The sequence below is a fragment of the Trachemys scripta genome, chromosome 13, assembly GCF_013100865.1.
Source record: "Trachemys scripta elegans isolate TJP31775 chromosome 13, CAS_Tse_1.0, whole genome shotgun sequence".
NCBI lineage: Eukaryota > Metazoa > Chordata > Testudines > Emydidae > Trachemys > Trachemys scripta.
Genome location: NC_048310.1, coordinates 7933527 through 7950315, shown reverse-complemented (window position 1 = coordinate 7950315; position 16789 = coordinate 7933527). Strand labels below are relative to the sequence as shown.

Here is a 16789-nt window from a genome sequence, read left to right as displayed (position 1 = left end):
CCCACTGGCCTGCATGGATCAAGCTGTACCTTTCCTTTTCTCTGCGCTGATGTGAGTCAGGTTGAAGATGGTCAGGAACCTCTTCTTCTCCTCGAAGTTGGGGCTGTTGTTCATTTCGTCCGGGCTGTAGCGCGTGGAGAGTGGGAGCCGCGGTGAGGGTGTCCGACGTTTGTTCTGGACTGTGGGAGGGGATGGACTCCTCTCCCTCAGCATCCTCCGCCTCTTCCTCCTCTTCTGAGTCAGCAGCTCCTCCTTCTGCTGCTGGGTGGTCAGGCCAAAAAGCTGCAGGAACTCCAATTTCTGGAGTTCGGCAATGGGAAGAGCCACATAAATGAGTCGTTTCAAAGCTCAGCGGGACTTTTCTTCAGCTGAACAGTGAAGAACCTGCTGCTGCCATGTTTCCCTGTCATATACTTCTCTCTAGCTAGCTAGGTTCATGGGGGTATAATTCCACATACACCACACTGCTTTCTGGGGACGCTTACGCAGTCTGGAAAGGAATCCATAATACTAAAACCAATGGCACGGGAAACCCAGCGTCTTTTAAACAGAGAATAAGCTGTTCCGTTCCTCCCAAACCACAGATGTATAAGCCATCCGGAAAGGGGACAGGATTGGTGGCCAACCTAAATGCTGAAGACAATTCAGCCTGTCAGCAGAGAGCATGGAAGTGCACCACGGTGCTTGTTCAGATCAGAGAGCTACAGGCTAGCGGTCTAGACATGGGACTGGAAGGCAGACTTCTGAGCACTCCTCCTCCTGTTGTTGTTATTAAATATTTATAGTATGGTAGGACCAAGGCCCCCAATTGGGATTGAGGCCCCATTGTGTTAGGTGCTGTATAGACACAGTAAAGAGACAACCCCTGCCCCGAAGGACTTGCAATTTGAAGACACAAACAGACTAAGGGTAAGGGAAGGTTATGGCTCGGACACTGTCTTTCTCTACGGCCCCGAGCAAGTCACTTTACCTCCCTGCCTCAGTTTCTCCATCTGCCCGATGGGATAATAAATCCTCATTCCCCTGTCTCACACAGGTTAGTTAATGTTGGTGAAATGCTGTGAAGCTGATTAGTGCAGTGGGCTACACATTAATAGAGGCCCTCTTCCAAAGGCTGGCAACGGGCTAAGCCTCGGGTACAGTGAGGCGGTGAGAGGAGGATGATCCTACAGCCCCTTTTCCGAGCTGAGAAAACTCAGTCTCTCCTCTGCATCAACCCTCTGAAACCCCCTCACTGTATCTTTCCACCTCGCTCAGTCACCTTCCTTGTCTGAAAACACCCCTTCCATCCTTTCACTGGGCTCCTTCATTGTGGCTTGCCTCCTGCTGCTGCTACTTACTTATCTCTGCAGTGGGAAAGGTCTGAGAATCTATACAGCGCAAAGCCACAGTGTCCTCAATGGTCCTCCTGGGCTAGAAACATACCATGGCTGTATCCTAGGCTGCTCTGCCCCATAATGCCCAGTGACCATATAGAGTCTGAGCTGGCTCAGGGCACCTCACCCATAGGACTGGCCACAAAGTAACCTCAGCAGGATCAGACAGCTAGCATACCTCCGATGAAGTATCCAGCTTCAGCGGGGGCTGCTCGGCAACGCACCGGAGATGGGCTCTCACTTCCTCCTCATCACTCTCGTCGTAGGAGTCATCCAGGTCATAGTAATAGCCTGTGCGTGAGAGACGCAAAGTGGGACGGTGAGGCCAAGAGGCGGGACAGACAGCTCCCTCCTTCCCCCCCCACTTGAGAGAACCCGTCAGAGCTCCATCAACTCAGACTTGGGTAGCTTGCGATGAATCCCAGCCAAGTGACATGCCGGGAGGGATCAGCAAGCAGGCCTGGAAGAATTGCCCAGCTCTAAGGGCTTGTGACTGGACAAAGGGCTCCCTGCAGGAACTGTTTTCAGCCTGCTGTGTAATTCACAGAAGTGGCTGGCTGTACCCTCGGGGCTGAAGGCCATGCCATGCAATAGGCCTACAAGTGCATTTCAGTCCGTCTCCCTGGGCCCATTACACAGGGAAAAGAACAGTCCAGGGCATGTGTGCATGTACCTACATCACTACCTGAACCACACGGGGTGCCACGGTGACTGGCAGCAGTTTGGGTTGCATCTATGATGCGTGGGGAATATATTCTCTCTACGTGCCAAATGTCTCAAAAAGCCTGCTTTTGAAATGTTTGAAAGAGGCTTTAAGCTATCACTGGTCCTTTATTCATAAGCCTCCACCTGGGAAGCGCAGCTGCTTTTAGTACCAGAAAGGCAAGTGGCCAGGATTTGGAGGCAAAAGTGGGGAATTATCACTAATAAACCTCTACAAGTTCACCACAAAATGGCTTTTCTCTCTGGAATAATAGCACATAAATGGCTGAAATCCTGGGACTGGTCACAGGCTAGCAGAATGTGCTGTGGGTCCCAGTGGAAAGCTGGGAAGTCCCCTACCCAATGGGATAAAGCTCCCATTTCTAGTCTTGATGAGTGGAGAATTGGTGAGTTCTCAGACCGCTATTGGCTCAGGGCTTGGCGATCCTGGGGCTTGGTCCTTTTGGGTTTGGAGTGGGAGGAGAAGAGGAGATAATTTCCCGGGTTGTTGATGGGTTTGTTTTTCATATAAATGCAGCTGTCTGAGGTTGCTCAGTAGTTTGACACATTACAAATAATCCCATGGGAGGAGGATTCATGATTAGAGACACAATTTATTACAACCAACGGCATGTGCAACTACCATGATTGTGCACTGGTCATTTGGATGTACAGTCATGGTAACTGAATAGGCAGAATAGGCATGTGTGTCTGTGTGCTTAGATAGGCTTGTGTGTGTGATCCGATTAGCTGATCTTTCAAGATTATTCCCCGCCCATAGAGGAACTCAAACTAAACTGACACCCCACACTTGAGCAATCCACTGGGAGCCGATATTGATCTGCAGCTGAGATCAGAGTCCCTGCATATGAGGAGGAGCTCCCCTGAAGCCAATGGCCTTCCCCTGTGTGCTCTGAAGCTGCCAGCTCCCCACTGTGGCTGACAGCCCATGCCCCTCCCGCAAGCATTCGGAGTCACATGTAGAATTTGCGACACATTGGGTCTGCAGCATCAACAGTTGTTCAGATTAAACATCTGAACCTTGCCGATCTGTAACTGCTCCCTGCCTGTCACAAGAAAGCAGCTTCTTGGATATGCCCAGCCAGGTCAGTGAGGAGATCAGGCCCCGGTGAATAGCCTCAAATAAGGATGTCCTCCTGGGTACATGGAAGCCATGAACTACCAGGCAGCCTTCTGCAGGGAGGGGGTGGAGTGGTGTGTCTCATTTTTATGGCAGAAGCATCTGTGCACTGCAGGAGTGACCAGCGTGCCACCCTGGCATAGTACCCAACATTGCAGGAGACACGGCTCACAGGCACGGCCATGTAGCAGCCTATTGTGCCGTCAGCTGCTTCCACTAGCTCCGAAGAGTTAATGGGCAGAGGCAGGAGGTGGGCCAAGTGCGAAGCAGAAATAACAGAATGTTTGGTGCCAAAAGGGAATAGAAGAGAACTGCAGCATGCCGGCGAGCCAAGAGCCAGCCATCTGAGACACAGCATGTGTCAGCAGCAGCCCAGAGAATGACTGTGTAGCTCCCATGCCCCAAATCCCCCTCTCCCCACCGCAGAGCAGTCTCCTCCCTCTGTTCCCATCCCTGCTTGCACAGTCCTATTAATATTTAAAGCCATCTTATTAGCCTCAGTTCATCATTTATTAATTGGGCATGTCTGCAGCGGAGGATGTACAGAGCTGCTCTGATTTGGCTTTCAGCGTGATTTGCATAGGCAGTGGGGACAGCAGTGTGGTCTGTCTGCTCGGCAGAGGTGTCAATTAGCTCCCTGGAAGACATACGACCCCACTACCAGGGCTTGTTCAGAATCAAAGGTGTTATTGTCCTTATTTAATTGTCTTGGACAACACACACACACACACACACACACACACTCCCCCCCGCCCCCATGGAAGAGACAATGTTGCTGCTGCTTTACTGTGTTTGGAGCAGGATTCACAGCCCTGAAAACTCCAGTCCTCTCTTCATCTCCAGAGCAGGGCCAATGGCCGTGCTGCCCGGCCAATGCATTTGGCCCGTCTCAGAGGAACCCCCTCTAATGAACACGGCCCATTCAGTCTTTGTCTTTCACATGGACACAGACAGGGGTGCCAGTGAGAGCCAGCCATGGTGGTGGGTGAGTGAGAGAGACAAGAGACTTGTTCAACAGGAATTGGACTAAGATATCCCCATCCTGAATAATTTCACGCAGGCCACTGATCAGCCATCAGATGGTCACAACTTTCATCCCCTGCTGACCCCAGCTTTGCTCTAGAGGTTAAGGGCTCTGCAGCTCATTTCCAATCTTCTGATCTGTCCAGTTCCCCCTGCCCAAAGCTACAGCCCTTTAGCACTGCTTCAGTTTGTTTCCATTCTCACAGCTTGTCTACACAGGACGTTACTGCGCGACGAGCCAGGGTTTGAATCTACCGCCCAGGAGTGCGCTTTGGCTACTACTGTTTGTAAAGTGTCGCAAGTCAAAGCACTCTCCCAGCCTGTTTGTGCCCTGTAGCACAGGGTGTTATGGCACAGCAAGCTACTGTGCTGTAGATTCACACCCTGGTTCACAGCGCAGTAGCATCCTGTGTAGACAAGCCCTCGTGAGATGTCATGTTCGGCGCTACTGCGGCCGGAAGGGACTCCTCAATGCAGGCACTCACCTTTCTCCCTGGCTTCTCTCCGCCTCCGCTCCTCCAGGTCCAGTTTGCTGACTAGTTTACGGTGTTGCTGCAGGAACTCGTCGTAAACGTACATGGGGTCGTGGGCCCTAGGCAGCGGGTGCCGGTAAGGTGAGCTAGGCTTGCTGGGCAGGCTGACCTCAGCAAACTGCCCCGGCTGGGAGAGCGATGCCCTCTGTTGGTTAAGGATGGTCTGTGTGGACTTTTCCAGTTCTGCCAGGAAGGGCCCATGGGAGAACCCACCATGTTCCGACGCCCCAGGCTCCCTGGCAGGCTGGTATTTGTCCAGTGTCTCTCTCTTTCTGGCCCCTTCGTCCAGCTTCTCGGGGCAGTATACTCGTTCCACCTTCACCAAGGGGATGGCTTGTCGGCTGGGCTCGTACTGGGCAGGGTGGGCATGGAGAGAGTGATTCTCCTGGATCCTGCGCGGCTCCATGTTGTTCTCCAGCAAGGACACAGGGTTCCAGAGCGAGGTGGGCACTGGGTGATGCTGAGGTTTGGGAGAGATGAGCGGAGGGGGCCCTCCAAAGTGCTGTGGTTGGTCTCGGCCACTTGGCTCATGGCGGTTTGGTCCTGATCTGTGGAAACAAGAGACCCACAATAAATTAGAGAGGTGTCAGAAGCCACAATTTTGGTGCCACTGGGGGACACTTGAATAAGAGGAGTGCCTAGCAGTCATGCCCTGCCACTGTCACCCAAAGCAGACCTCGCAAAAGGAAGCTGCTCCCCTGCTGCTCATCTGCATCCTTTCGCATTGCTCCTGCGGGGAGAGAGGCTCCCATTCAGTAAAGGGTCTATGTGAGCAAGTGCATTTCAGGGCCGCTGACACCAGCATTGGGAGCCCCTATGCAACACCAGCAACAGGGGAGCTTCACGCTCATTTCTGAACTTTACCAGAAACATTCAGCTGTCGTTTTGGTTTTAAGGGCCAGATCATCAAAAAAGATAGGTGCAAAAATGCATGTGCAATTCCTCACCTCATCTACGCAAGCAACTGCCCCATCAGTCCAGCCACACGGGGTGATTGCATTGCTGGCCTTTTTAATGCATCTGTCGGCATGGGTCACCCAGTTGGCACCCCCCCCCCCAGTGGGAACGATGGGCACATTTGCACACTCAGCTTTGATAAATGCAGCCTTAAGAGCTCTTTAGAGTGGTGTGATTTCTCCAGGTGAGGAAACCATACCACGTGACCTGTAAGGACTAAGGCTATGGCTACACTTGCAGATGTGGAGCGCGGGGAGTTAAACCAGCCCTTGGAGACTGCAACAGGGAAAGCGCTGCCGTGTGTTCACACTGTCAGCTGCAAGCGCAGGGGCGTGGCCACATTAGCAGCTCTTGCAACGCCACAGAGAGCAGTGCGTTGTGGTAACTATCCCAGTGTGCAAGTGGCTGCAGCGTGCTTTTCAAATGGGGTCGGGGAGCGTGACAGGGAGTGTGTTATGTGTATATGAGGGGAGAGTGAGTGTGTTTTGGGGGGCAGAGAGTGTGTCAGCATGCTGTCTTGTAAGTTCAGACAGTGGCGAGGGAAGGGGGAAACCCTGACATCAGCCCACACACACACACACACACACACCCCCCTCTGCAACAGCAGCATTCCACAGTAATGGTTTGCTTTGTCCCGGAGAAGATAAGCATGCCGGCTGTCAGAAACGGAGCTTTGAAAGGGGATAGTCACATGCCTGCGGCCCAGTTCAAAACAATGACCGGAGTGGCCACTTGACTTCAGGACTTTACAGAGGCCAATCACAGCGCAGTAATGCAACACGTCGTCCACACTGACACCCCGACGTTTCAGCCAGGGCGCAGCAAGGTGAAGGTGGATTACCAGGGACGCTCCAGCCGCGGAGTCCAGGTGCTCTAAGTGCCTTACCAGTGTGGACATCTCAGGAGTTAGGGCGCTCTAACTTGCAAGTGTAGCCAAGCCCTAGGACGCATCTTGGGCCTTCCAGGGGAATAGCCAAGAGATGGCAGCAGGAAAAAAGGTATTCAGATTATGAAGGCATTTAACTCTGGGACAGAAGAAAAATTCCCTGCTAAACTGCATCTTCAAGGCTTGATAACCAGATAAAGGGCCTTCAGACTGCCTCTGAATGCAACTGGCACGACATCTAGTGGTCATTTGGTTAACTGCAGTGGATAATACACAACTGTGGAAGGCATTCACGTTATGCATAAACCTATTCCATTATCAGCTGTTGCAGGATGCGATTACAGAATTAAAGACTGCGTGGTAATTCATAAGTGAACCTGGGAAGAACTGAGATGGCACAGTTACCCTTAATGCCTACATAATTTGGGGAGTATTTAACATGTAACCAGTTTGTCAGGAATCAAGTTACTCTCTTTCTGATGCATAAGCTTTAGTCTGAATTTTGCCCCCTTTTGGGGTTAATGAATCATTTGCAAACTGATCTGGAGTCTCCCTCAATGGCTTTGTTATTTAGAAGCATTTGATAAGCAACTGGCCTAAAAACCAAAGTTGTGACTCAAGGCTGTTTGCAAACAATTCATGGTTCGTTATTGGTCATCTAAGTCATATGATATGGTATTTTCTTGCCCAGATTGGACAGGCTTTCTGGTTCTTAAACACCTGGCTAAAAACTCTCGGATTCACAAACATTTCCCCAAATACCTGCTGGTCAAGTCCATGGATTTTAACCATTGAAGCTCAGCATTTTTAATCATCAATTGCTTGTTTAGCTATTTGACCCACCCTAGTTGTCAATTCCCCTATAGATATCTTACTTCCAGCCCAAGGCTCTGATCATGCCTCTTGATTGTTGTGGGTGCACTGCTGTGCTCGCATGGAGCGCTGTTCAGTGGGGATCCGCACAGAAGCAGCAGTTTACCTGCGTGGGTCCCAATGCAGGACCCAAGGGGGTAAAACTACTTTTTAGCCATCTACAAACTACCAGATACAGCCTCTGCCCAGGTTCTGCTGAATAAAGGCGAGGAGATGGGGCATGGCACTCAGCGCTCTAGAAGCACAAAGGGAACGACACCGTGAAACCCTTCTTAAGTAACCGGCAAAGGAATAAAACTGTTAGCAGAATAAATATTTCATGCGCTGAAGCTGTGCATTTAACAGTTTTCCACTTCAGAGCCCCGGACCTCCGTGCACTGAAGCATCAAGTTCAGATCAGCGCTACAATTTATAGCACAGCTGCCATGGAGCTGTGGAAAGCAGAGGTACAGACACCCACAGCGAGCAGGAGACGAGCCTCTTCCACTTCCTACCTAGAGTGCTTTCCTCCTGCCAGCATGCATGAGCTCTATAGGCCTGTCTAGTATAGATCGATCCTGTGCTAGCTACAGAGCTCTGGAGAAATTGGCCCATGTCACAGCAGCCTGCTTGTTTAATAGACCTTTAAGAAGGCAGGGAAGCAATGCGCATTCAATTCGACATGGCAAGGTAGCAGGGCTTCTTATTCAGTCATGATGGACGTTAACTGGCTCGACTGACATCTCAATTGTCAAGCATGAGTGAGTCCTCTTCGAGGGAGACGCAGCACCTCTGCTGAGCAAGGCAGATTAGCGCCCACACGCTTCCTTGTGGCCGCTCCCAATGCAAGCCTCCCCACCCAGCCAGCCTGCACTTGGGGAGGGGTGGAGGCGCCCCCAGCCCCCACATTCTGGTCCATGTAGTGGAGGTGACCTTGAGCTACTTGCTTGGGTTTGGGGAGGGATGAGAACGTGGAAGTGGAGAGTGAAATGAGACTTTACCATTGTGCAGCCCTGCAATCCGCTCCCTATTATACCTGATTAGTTTAGCTAATCCCCTTGATACCCAAAAATGACAATGGAATCCAGTGGCAGAGATGACTGGATGAGCCAGCAGCGCTTAAGTGCTCAGCCACAGAGCAAGAAAGCCAGCATCAATCAGCCCCAAGGTGGCAGGGTTAGAGATAGGGGCAGTCACATCAGGAGGCGTCAAAGGAGGCCGCGTGCTGCTCTTGCCCCACTGACCCCTTGTACTTTGCTGACCTGCTCCCAACGCCGAGGGCTGACGTGGCGCTGCAAGGTAAGAGAGGGGTGCTGTGCAGCAGGGCTAGGCTGGCATGCAGCTTGCAGGGGGCTGGCCGGGATTCCTGGCTGTTCAGGAAGGCAGGCTACCATACTGAACTCCCCACTGCACCCAGGGCTCCGCTGGCGCCTGACAGATGGAAGCGCTGATGGAGCACTCGGACCTGGAAAGAATCTGGACTCGTCCTCTCATTAAATAACAACGAGATTTTGCCCCTGTATTTACTGGGACTAGAGGTACACGCTGGTGAATGGTGCCACACTGACAGCCCTGCAGCCCCAGAACAGGTCCGAGGCGGGGCAGCAGCGCATGCTGCTTCCTCCTGCCCTGCCAGGGTGCCTGACTCCTAATCTTGGAGGAGCTGCCCCTCGGGGGTGCCGTGGCTCGCTTCCCCTGCAGTCTGAGTGTTTTCATACTGCCAGCCAGGGTAGCAATTAGCAACATCTAGTCACTAGCAACTGGCCTGAGGTCACCAGACTTATCTCACGCAGGCCACTGAGCAGCTGTCAGGAGATATTAAATTGCGGTCACTGCCAGCACAGACCAGATTGGAACCAGTGACCTAAAGGGGAAAGACTCTTTAACCCATTGCCCACCCCTGTGAGCCAGCCCGGCCCTACGAGAAAGGGGCTCTGCCAGCCTTTTGTGGTAGCCCAGCTGCTCAGACGCAGCACGGAGCCCTTTTAGGTGGACTCAAGCAAAGCCGAGCGCTTCCGGCCAAGTCAGCCATTGCCTCCTGAATCTCACAAGTCAGGCCTGGCTGCTCTGCTCCTCCGATTCCCGAACTCCAGAGAGTCCCTGTCCATCCCAGCACTGGAGTCAGCCCTTACCTGGGGTTCTCTGGCCGGTGCTCAGCTTCCGGCTGGTTCGGCGGCCGCCCGATCTCCAGGTGCTGCTCCAGCACTTGCTGCCGGAACTCCGACACCTGGGACTGGCGGTCCTCCTTCTCCTGCCGCAGCCGACGCTGGCGCGCCAGCCACTTCTCCTCCTCGTTGGTGCGCTGGATGAGAAGAGCTGTGGCTGCGCTGCTCCCGGGGAGGGGGAAGACGCTGTGGCTGGAAATGAGGCTGGGCACGGGATGGTGGGAGGCGGGCGGCTGGTGCAAGGGGTGCTGGACGGGCTTAGGAGTTGGGATGGTCGTGTCCTTGGGTTTCTCTGCAGGAGGAAGAGGACGCACTGCAGTCAGGGAGAACTGTCGTCTACTCTCAGCCCAGCTAATCAGTTTGCAGATGATAGGTGGGCAACTAGGTGCAGTGTTCATTACATGAGGCAGAGCAATGGGAACGGCCCCCAGAACTCATCCCCGCTGGAAACCCAGCACAGATACTAATGAGAGTCCGACTAACGTGCAATGACAGCCAGGACTGGCAGCTGCAAGATCTAGGCTTTAGCCTTGACCTCACCACAGGCTTCCCGTGGGATCTCAGTTAATACCCCTTCCTGCCTCACCTGGGGGTTGGGAGGCTAAATTCACCTGTCTGTGGCATTTCAAGGATGGAGGGGGGCTGGAGAAGGACAAAGTTTTGGTACGTCACTAGCGTCGGGAAGCTGCCGGGGGCAAGCCTACCCCATCCTGTAGTCACGAGCAGCCCGTCTGCCCAGAAATGGCTCAGCAATCGGAAGGAACCGAGAGGAACCCAGTGGCAGTCATTTGGGTTGGGGCAAAATCCTGGAGCACGGCCTGATTTGTGACTCCCTATTGGCTGGGCTGAGTCTTGCTGTGAGCTTCCAGGTGAACTCAATGCAAAATCCCAGGGCTGCGAGTCTCACAGAAGGCCCAGATGAAGGACAGGCCCCTGGGAAGTTACCAGTGGGGCCTGGCTCAGCTGTGCCTGGGAGAGCAGCCAGCCCGGAGTGCGGCATGTGGGGGGAATTACCTGGTCTGTTTGGCGTCAGCTGCTCGGCTGGTTTCACACGCTCCTCCGCCGGGTGGCTCCTCAGCCCGTGCAGCTCTGCCACTGGCAGAAATGGGCTCTCCATGGCTTTGGCCAGGTTCATCTCCTTCTCCCGGGCCCTTTCTCGTTGTCTCTCCAGCTCTCTCTCCCGCTCCCTCTCCTTCTCCCGCTCCCGCTCCAGCTCCTTCTCCCGCTCTCTCTCCCGCTCGCGCTCCTTCTCCCGCTCCCGGTCGGCTTCCCGCTCCCGCTCCTTCTCGCGCTCCCTCTCACGTTCCCTCTCACGCTGCCTCAGCTCCTCGTCCATCTGCAGCCTGGAATCACCAACAGAACAGCAAAGTTAGCATCTCCACGGGCCTCCCCATCCTCCCGCCCCAGGGGCTGCGCACGACATGGGACATGGAGCCCTTTACCTCTCTGCAGTCAGACTGGACATCCGCTCGGACTGAAGGGCAGAGAGCGACGAGTGGGGCAGCTCGGTGGGGTACCTCACTCCCGACAGATGGAGGTGCATGGCTGATGGATGAAGAGGTGGGAGCGAACCAGGGGTTGGGATCGGGTAGAAGGGGGACCGCAGGGCCGAAAGGCAGTAGGATTCATCCATCCTGGAGAGAGAGAACGGGTCAGGTTGAAAAGCTGCACAGCTCCCCTATCCAGCTGGCGGCAGAGGCCAGGAGTGTGTGGCTACTGAAGGGAAAGCACCTGCTGTGGGAGAAGTGACTTCACGTCTATGGCAGACTCTTGTCAATCCCCCAGGGATGGGAGTCCCGGCCTGACTCTACCACTACAAACCGCCCGGCAGCTCCTCAGAGGCCTCTCCCAGTTTGGGTTCAGGCCGGCTCCCATCACTGCCCCTCTCCCGACCTTCCACAAGCCTGCCTGTGGAGAGCCATGGCTCCATGCCAAAGGAACTGCACGGTACGAGCACCGGACGGGCCCTCGGGCTCTGGGGAGAAGCTAAACCCAGCCAGCTTAGCAAGAGATTTCCCAGCATCCTTTGCCTGCAAGGGGGATCTGGGCTCTGTGCTGATCGTTCCTTTCTCTCTGGTGAGGGGATAATGCAAGGGGCTTCAGCACTGCTCCCAGCAGCGGAGCAGATACAAGCCTGCCGGGAAGGGTTCACACTCAAGGAGCTAGTTATCAGCCCCGCCGCAGGAATCTCCGCTGCTGTGGTAAATGACCTCCCTGGAATGCCTTATTACCATTGTACTGAAGCACCCGGGGAACCATCAATTGTGGATAAAGTGTACTTATTTCTGTGTGGCTTCCAAAGCCGACGCGCGGGTAATTGATTGCACTGCTCTGCCTCAATCCACGGCCCCCGCAAGGTTTGGTGAGCAGCCGCTGTCGGCTGGACGCGTGGAGAAAAACAATCGCTGCCCAGCCCCGAGCAGTCCCTCTCTCCCCTGGCCTCTGATGCTTACCTGAAGGCTGGGTGAGGGAAGGGGTGGTGGGCCAGGTAGCCGGGGTGGTAGTAAGCGGCGGCGGTGGCCGGATCCAGGCTGATGGGCGGCAGGGAGGACATACGGAGTTCCTCAGCAGTGTGGTAGGGCCGGAAGCTCCGCAGGTAATCTTCCGTGACCGCGCTGGGAGGCACCACATGGTGTACAGGCCGCTGCAGGCTGCTGGCGGGGAGGGATGGAGGGAGTGTCAGTGACCTTCCCAATCCAGGAGATTCGCAAGCCTCTGGATGGCCTCATTAGCTTGGATCTAGGGAGGGGACCGGGCTCCCAATGCAGAGCCCGGAGAAGGGGCAACTCCTACTGAGATGCTGGTGGCTGAGCATAGGAAGTCACTGCAAAGGCAGAGCCACAATCCACTCTGTGCCGCCGTACTCTACCAGGCTCGCTACCTTCCAGCACCTGCGTCCCCTGGCGGGGCACTTCACCTCCAGGGGCCTGGCCATCCCGAAGCCATGCCGTCCGGAGTTAACGCAGCAGAATGCAACCCACCCAGTCACCCTCTGCTCAGTGAGAGTCGGCCACAGGCAGAGGGAGGAAGGCAGCTGCCTGGGAATGGTGGGGCAGTTTGAGTGGAATGCTGCCCCCCACTGGTGAGAGCTGTCAGCGCAGCACCTTTAGCTGCCAGAGGTCATTCCAGGGAGTAGCCACCATCCCTCAGGGTTTAGATCTCCCCAGTGAAATGTAACCCAGCACATTTGCCATACAGTCCTTCAAGGCAGTGCATGAAAGTCTTAGGTCTGTGCTGCTGGAGATCTGGGTTGGGAAGGAGCACTGGTGACACACCCAGCATTGGTGTTTGGAATGCTGGTTTCCAAAGCAGTTTGTTTTAATTACACGTGGTCCTGCCCAAAACCGCAGAGCTGCCTCCCAGCTCCCCCAGTCCTTGGAGACACTTGGGGCCAGTCCTGGCCTTGAACTCTGCAGCTCAGGCCCACCTTTGGTTTGAATTTGTCGCCTGCTCCTGGGTTGGTTGGTTTGAGGTTTTGAAATGTATAGGGAGAAAGATGTATTCAGAGTTGTGGTTTGGGTTTGTGTTGGAAGAACCCCGGCTGGGACAGATGAGAGCGTTGCACAAAAACCGCATGGCTCAAGGCAACGTCTGTGATGAGCTTCTAAGCCACAGAACACATGTCGTGGAACTTGGTGGGAGGGGAAAGGGCGAGTATTACAATGGACCCTGTCCTAGCTGAGCCACTCCAGGGACCAGCAGAAGCCAGGTGGAGCCAGCCTGCGGTTGCAGATCTCGCTGTGTTCCTCGGTTACTTCTATCTGCGCTATTTCAGGAGCTAAACAAACCAAACACCCACCTACAGGATGGCCTGCTCTCCAGGGCTGTAGAATTCTTTGGGGAACCCCAGAGAAAACAGCCACAAAGGAACTCAGCCTGGAAAAGGGCAGCAGACACCAGGCTCTGAGAAGCAATACCAGGCCACCCCGCTGCGGCATGTGTCAGAGCTGGCAGCACACGAGTGAACCCGACACTGCAGGAAGCTGATGCCGCGGATCCTGCTCCCGGGGACGTGACTCACTTTAAAGGCGGGAAGCGGGAATCCTGGACGACGGAGGTGGGGGGCATCCCGAAGGAGTAAGGCGTCCCGAGGAGGTGAGAAGGGACAGCGGGGCCCCCGGCTTTCTCCTGTGGGAGTGGAGGCTCGGCGATCAGGCGCTCCCGGCTGCTGCTGCCTCTCGATCCTGCTTCTTGCTACAAGAAAACAAACGACCACCCCACCCTGAGTGTCAGGGAAAAACTGTCCTGGGGGGCAGGAAGCAGATGCATCTGGCCAGGAGCTAGCTCAGTGCTCCCTGCCCAACTGGGAGTCGCAGGGTCTCCCTGCTGAGGAACAGATCCCCAGCAACGGGCCTCCTGGAGGAGTCTGTCCCATCCTGCCCTGCAGTCAGACTTACTGGAGGCTCCCTGGGCTGTAGTCTAGGGAACTGCTCAGGCCAGACTCCCACTGACTGCCTTTATCCCATCCTTTGGGAGCGGCAGCATGAGGGTGGAGGGAACTGCCAAAGCTGGGTCACTCTGGCTCTTTGCTAGGCGAGCCCAGCGATTTTGGATCTGAAGCGCCTAGATCCAGGGAGAAGTGCTTCAGCTCAATAAACCCACCCGTGGCCCTGATCTTCAGGAGGGCTGAGCGCACGCAGATCCCCCTGACTTACAAGTGACTCTGCAAGTGCCCCTCAGCTCGGAAAACCGGCGGGTGGAAAAGGAGATGGAAGTGCTTCAGGAGCTGACACGATGAGAATGTTGCCAGAGGGCGAACAGAGGAAGGATTTCAGGACTGCACATGTGCACACACTTATATACACACACTCGCTTCCAAACCTTTCCAAAGTTTTAAATAATGTAAGAAAAATAAAATCAGGAGGGTTTGGAAACAGCTGGTGGTAACCACCATCCCTACTGGGCTGAGAACGCACAGATCCGCGGACACGCTGAAAAGACAATATGTCTGAGCTCCAGGGGAGGAGGGAGCGATCCGCATGGGGCCCTCCTTCGCACGCACGCCAGCGATCATTCCTGGAGTAAGGCTGGCATCAGCTGGGATGGCAGCTGCTCGCTTGCCATCCCAGCTATTCTGGCACCACTGACACAGAGAGCGAGAGGGGACATTAGGAAGCTGGCATTCCTGCCGGGATAGGGCAGGCTGGTCTGTAACCAGCAGTTCCCCTAAGTGGCCCTGATATCAGCTGCGAAGGCAGCTGCTTGCCTGTGCTGTCACAGCTATTCCGGCAGCACCGACGCACACGTGAAAATAAGGGAAGGAGGCACTGGGGCTGCTGTTGCCACCGCAGCCTTTCCTCCCTTCCCTGGTAGGGCTGCATGGCCCAGGGAGTGCCCACATGCTGCATGTTCTCTGCAATCTTTGAGGGCCTGGTAGGGGAGAAACTACTGGGAGGAAAATGGAGCTCTGTAAGGGCAGGTGGGCCCAGAACCCACTTCTGTACTGAGCTGTGGGGCTAACCCTGCCCCCCAGCCTCCACTGCTGCAGAACCTCTTGGGCAGGGGCTCTCTTGCCCTCTCTGCGGCCTCGGAACGGCACTGCTCCCAGGGCCGCAGCCCAGGCTGGCTCTCAGAAGAGCTAAGGAAAGAACCTGGGGAGAGGGAAGGGAAGCAGGAAGAAGAGAGGTGAAGGGAGGGAGAATACAGCCAACGCGTTTGGAAGCTGCCAGATAGCACCTAGATCGACAGCAAACCCGTCGGGGGAATGTTTAAACCGAAATGAAGGGGAAAAGCTCCTTTCACTGAAATCATGCCAATAAGAAGTGGCTCTGCTGCGCTGGACACGGCACAAAACATCCTAACTCCCGGGGGCAGGGAGCGTCGGTCTGTTCTGTGTTTGTACAGCATCAAGCACATTGAAGCCACGAGCCACAACTGGGGGTTCTAGCAGCTATAAAACCCTGCTGTGACGAGCCCAGGCTCCAAACTGCTGAAGCGTGGAAGGAGAAAGCGAGGCACAAAGAGGGACCCGCCCAAGCAGCAGAGTTGGGAATTCAGCGCAGGTCTCCTGAGTGTCAGGCCATTGCCCTAACTACTGCACGCACTGGGCCCCCAGGCCAAAGGACGGAGCCTGTCCTCTTAACAAGCTTCCTGCCGGCAGGGTGGACAATGCAGGAAGCCCATGCACCTTATAACGCACCATCGGGTGATCAAATATTAACCACCTCATGGGCTTTTCTGGCTGACAGGCCTTGTTCGATGGGCTACTCCTTGTGTGGATTTGGAAGGAAATCCCATTCTGTGAACCGTTTCCCCTCCCGAGGGGCTGCCACGCTCCAGCGCTGGCTCCCGGCCACCGAGCGCTGACCCAGCGCGGCTCCCGGCCGAGAACATGCAATATTAAATGTCAGCAATGTTATTTTTGTCGAGCCCGCATGTTGCTCAGGCTCGTTTAACGTGCGTTGCCCCTGGCAGGGAGCCAAGCAGCGCTCTCCGGCTCTCCCCGGCCCCTTGAAAGGGATAAAACCCTTCTAATGGCTCTGCGGGAGCGGACGCTCAGCGGTACCCTGGATGTGTGCTGAGGCGGAAAAGCAGTTCAGAGATGTCAAAAGAAGTCAAAATCAGAGTTCAAGTGCCTTCCTGGCCCCTCCCGGTGCTGGGTCTTCTGAGCATTTCCGGAGCTGCTTCATAAAGAAACACAGGCCAACCACCATTCCCACCAGCCCTTTCACTGGGGGCTCAGACAACTGCCCTGCTCCGGAAAGGAAACAGTTAACACCGCCATCAAAGCCTTAACCCTCTCCTTGCCGAGAGTCCTTTCCCCAGCGACTGGGGGAAGGCTGACACACTGAATTGCCAAGGGATCCCAAGACAAATTCAGCCTCTTCAGAGCACTCTGTTAAGTCATTCATCCTGTTAACCCCTTCCTGCCCAGGACTAGACACCAGTCTGCTTTTGAAAACAAGGCGTACGGTTTTAACAGTGAGGGTAATTAACCAGGTTCCCAAGGGCCGTGGTGGAGTCCCCATCACTGGCCATTTTAAAATCGAGATGGGATGTTTCTTCTAAAAGCTCAGCTCTAGGAATGATTTAGGGGTGGGTCTCTCACCTGTGCTGTGCAGGGGTGATCACAAGGGTCCCTCCTGGCCTTGCAATCTAGGACTCTAAGAGACAGTGAGCTCCTTCCCCTGCAGGACGAGACCTGGGAGTCCCCA

The 16789-nt window shown here is 54.8% G+C and overlaps 1 protein-coding gene across 3 annotated transcripts in view; it reads right to left on the bottom strand.

Moving 5' to 3' along the window:
• Window positions 1-16789, bottom strand: part of GSE1 (Gse1 coiled-coil protein) — a 342546-nt gene that overhangs the window by 9872 nt on the left and 315885 nt on the right. For 2 of the 3 annotated variants that reach the window (XM_034788816.1, XM_034788818.1), the window contains 8 exons: window positions 13657-13829; window positions 12089-12289; window positions 11078-11269; window positions 10650-10978; window positions 9603-9927; window positions 4728-5323; window positions 1555-1667; window positions 30-300 (listed from right to left, as the gene is read on the bottom strand). In XM_034788816.1, the coding sequence (XP_034644707.1) occupies window positions 30-300; window positions 1555-1667; window positions 4728-5323; window positions 9603-9927; window positions 10650-10978; window positions 11078-11269; window positions 12089-12289; window positions 13657-13829 (2200 nt within the window). The remainder of the gene's footprint in view (window positions 1-29; window positions 301-1554; window positions 1668-4727; window positions 5324-9602; window positions 9928-10649; window positions 10979-11077; window positions 11270-12088; window positions 12290-13656; window positions 13830-16789) is intronic. The other variant, XM_034788817.1, reaches the window with a different exon arrangement.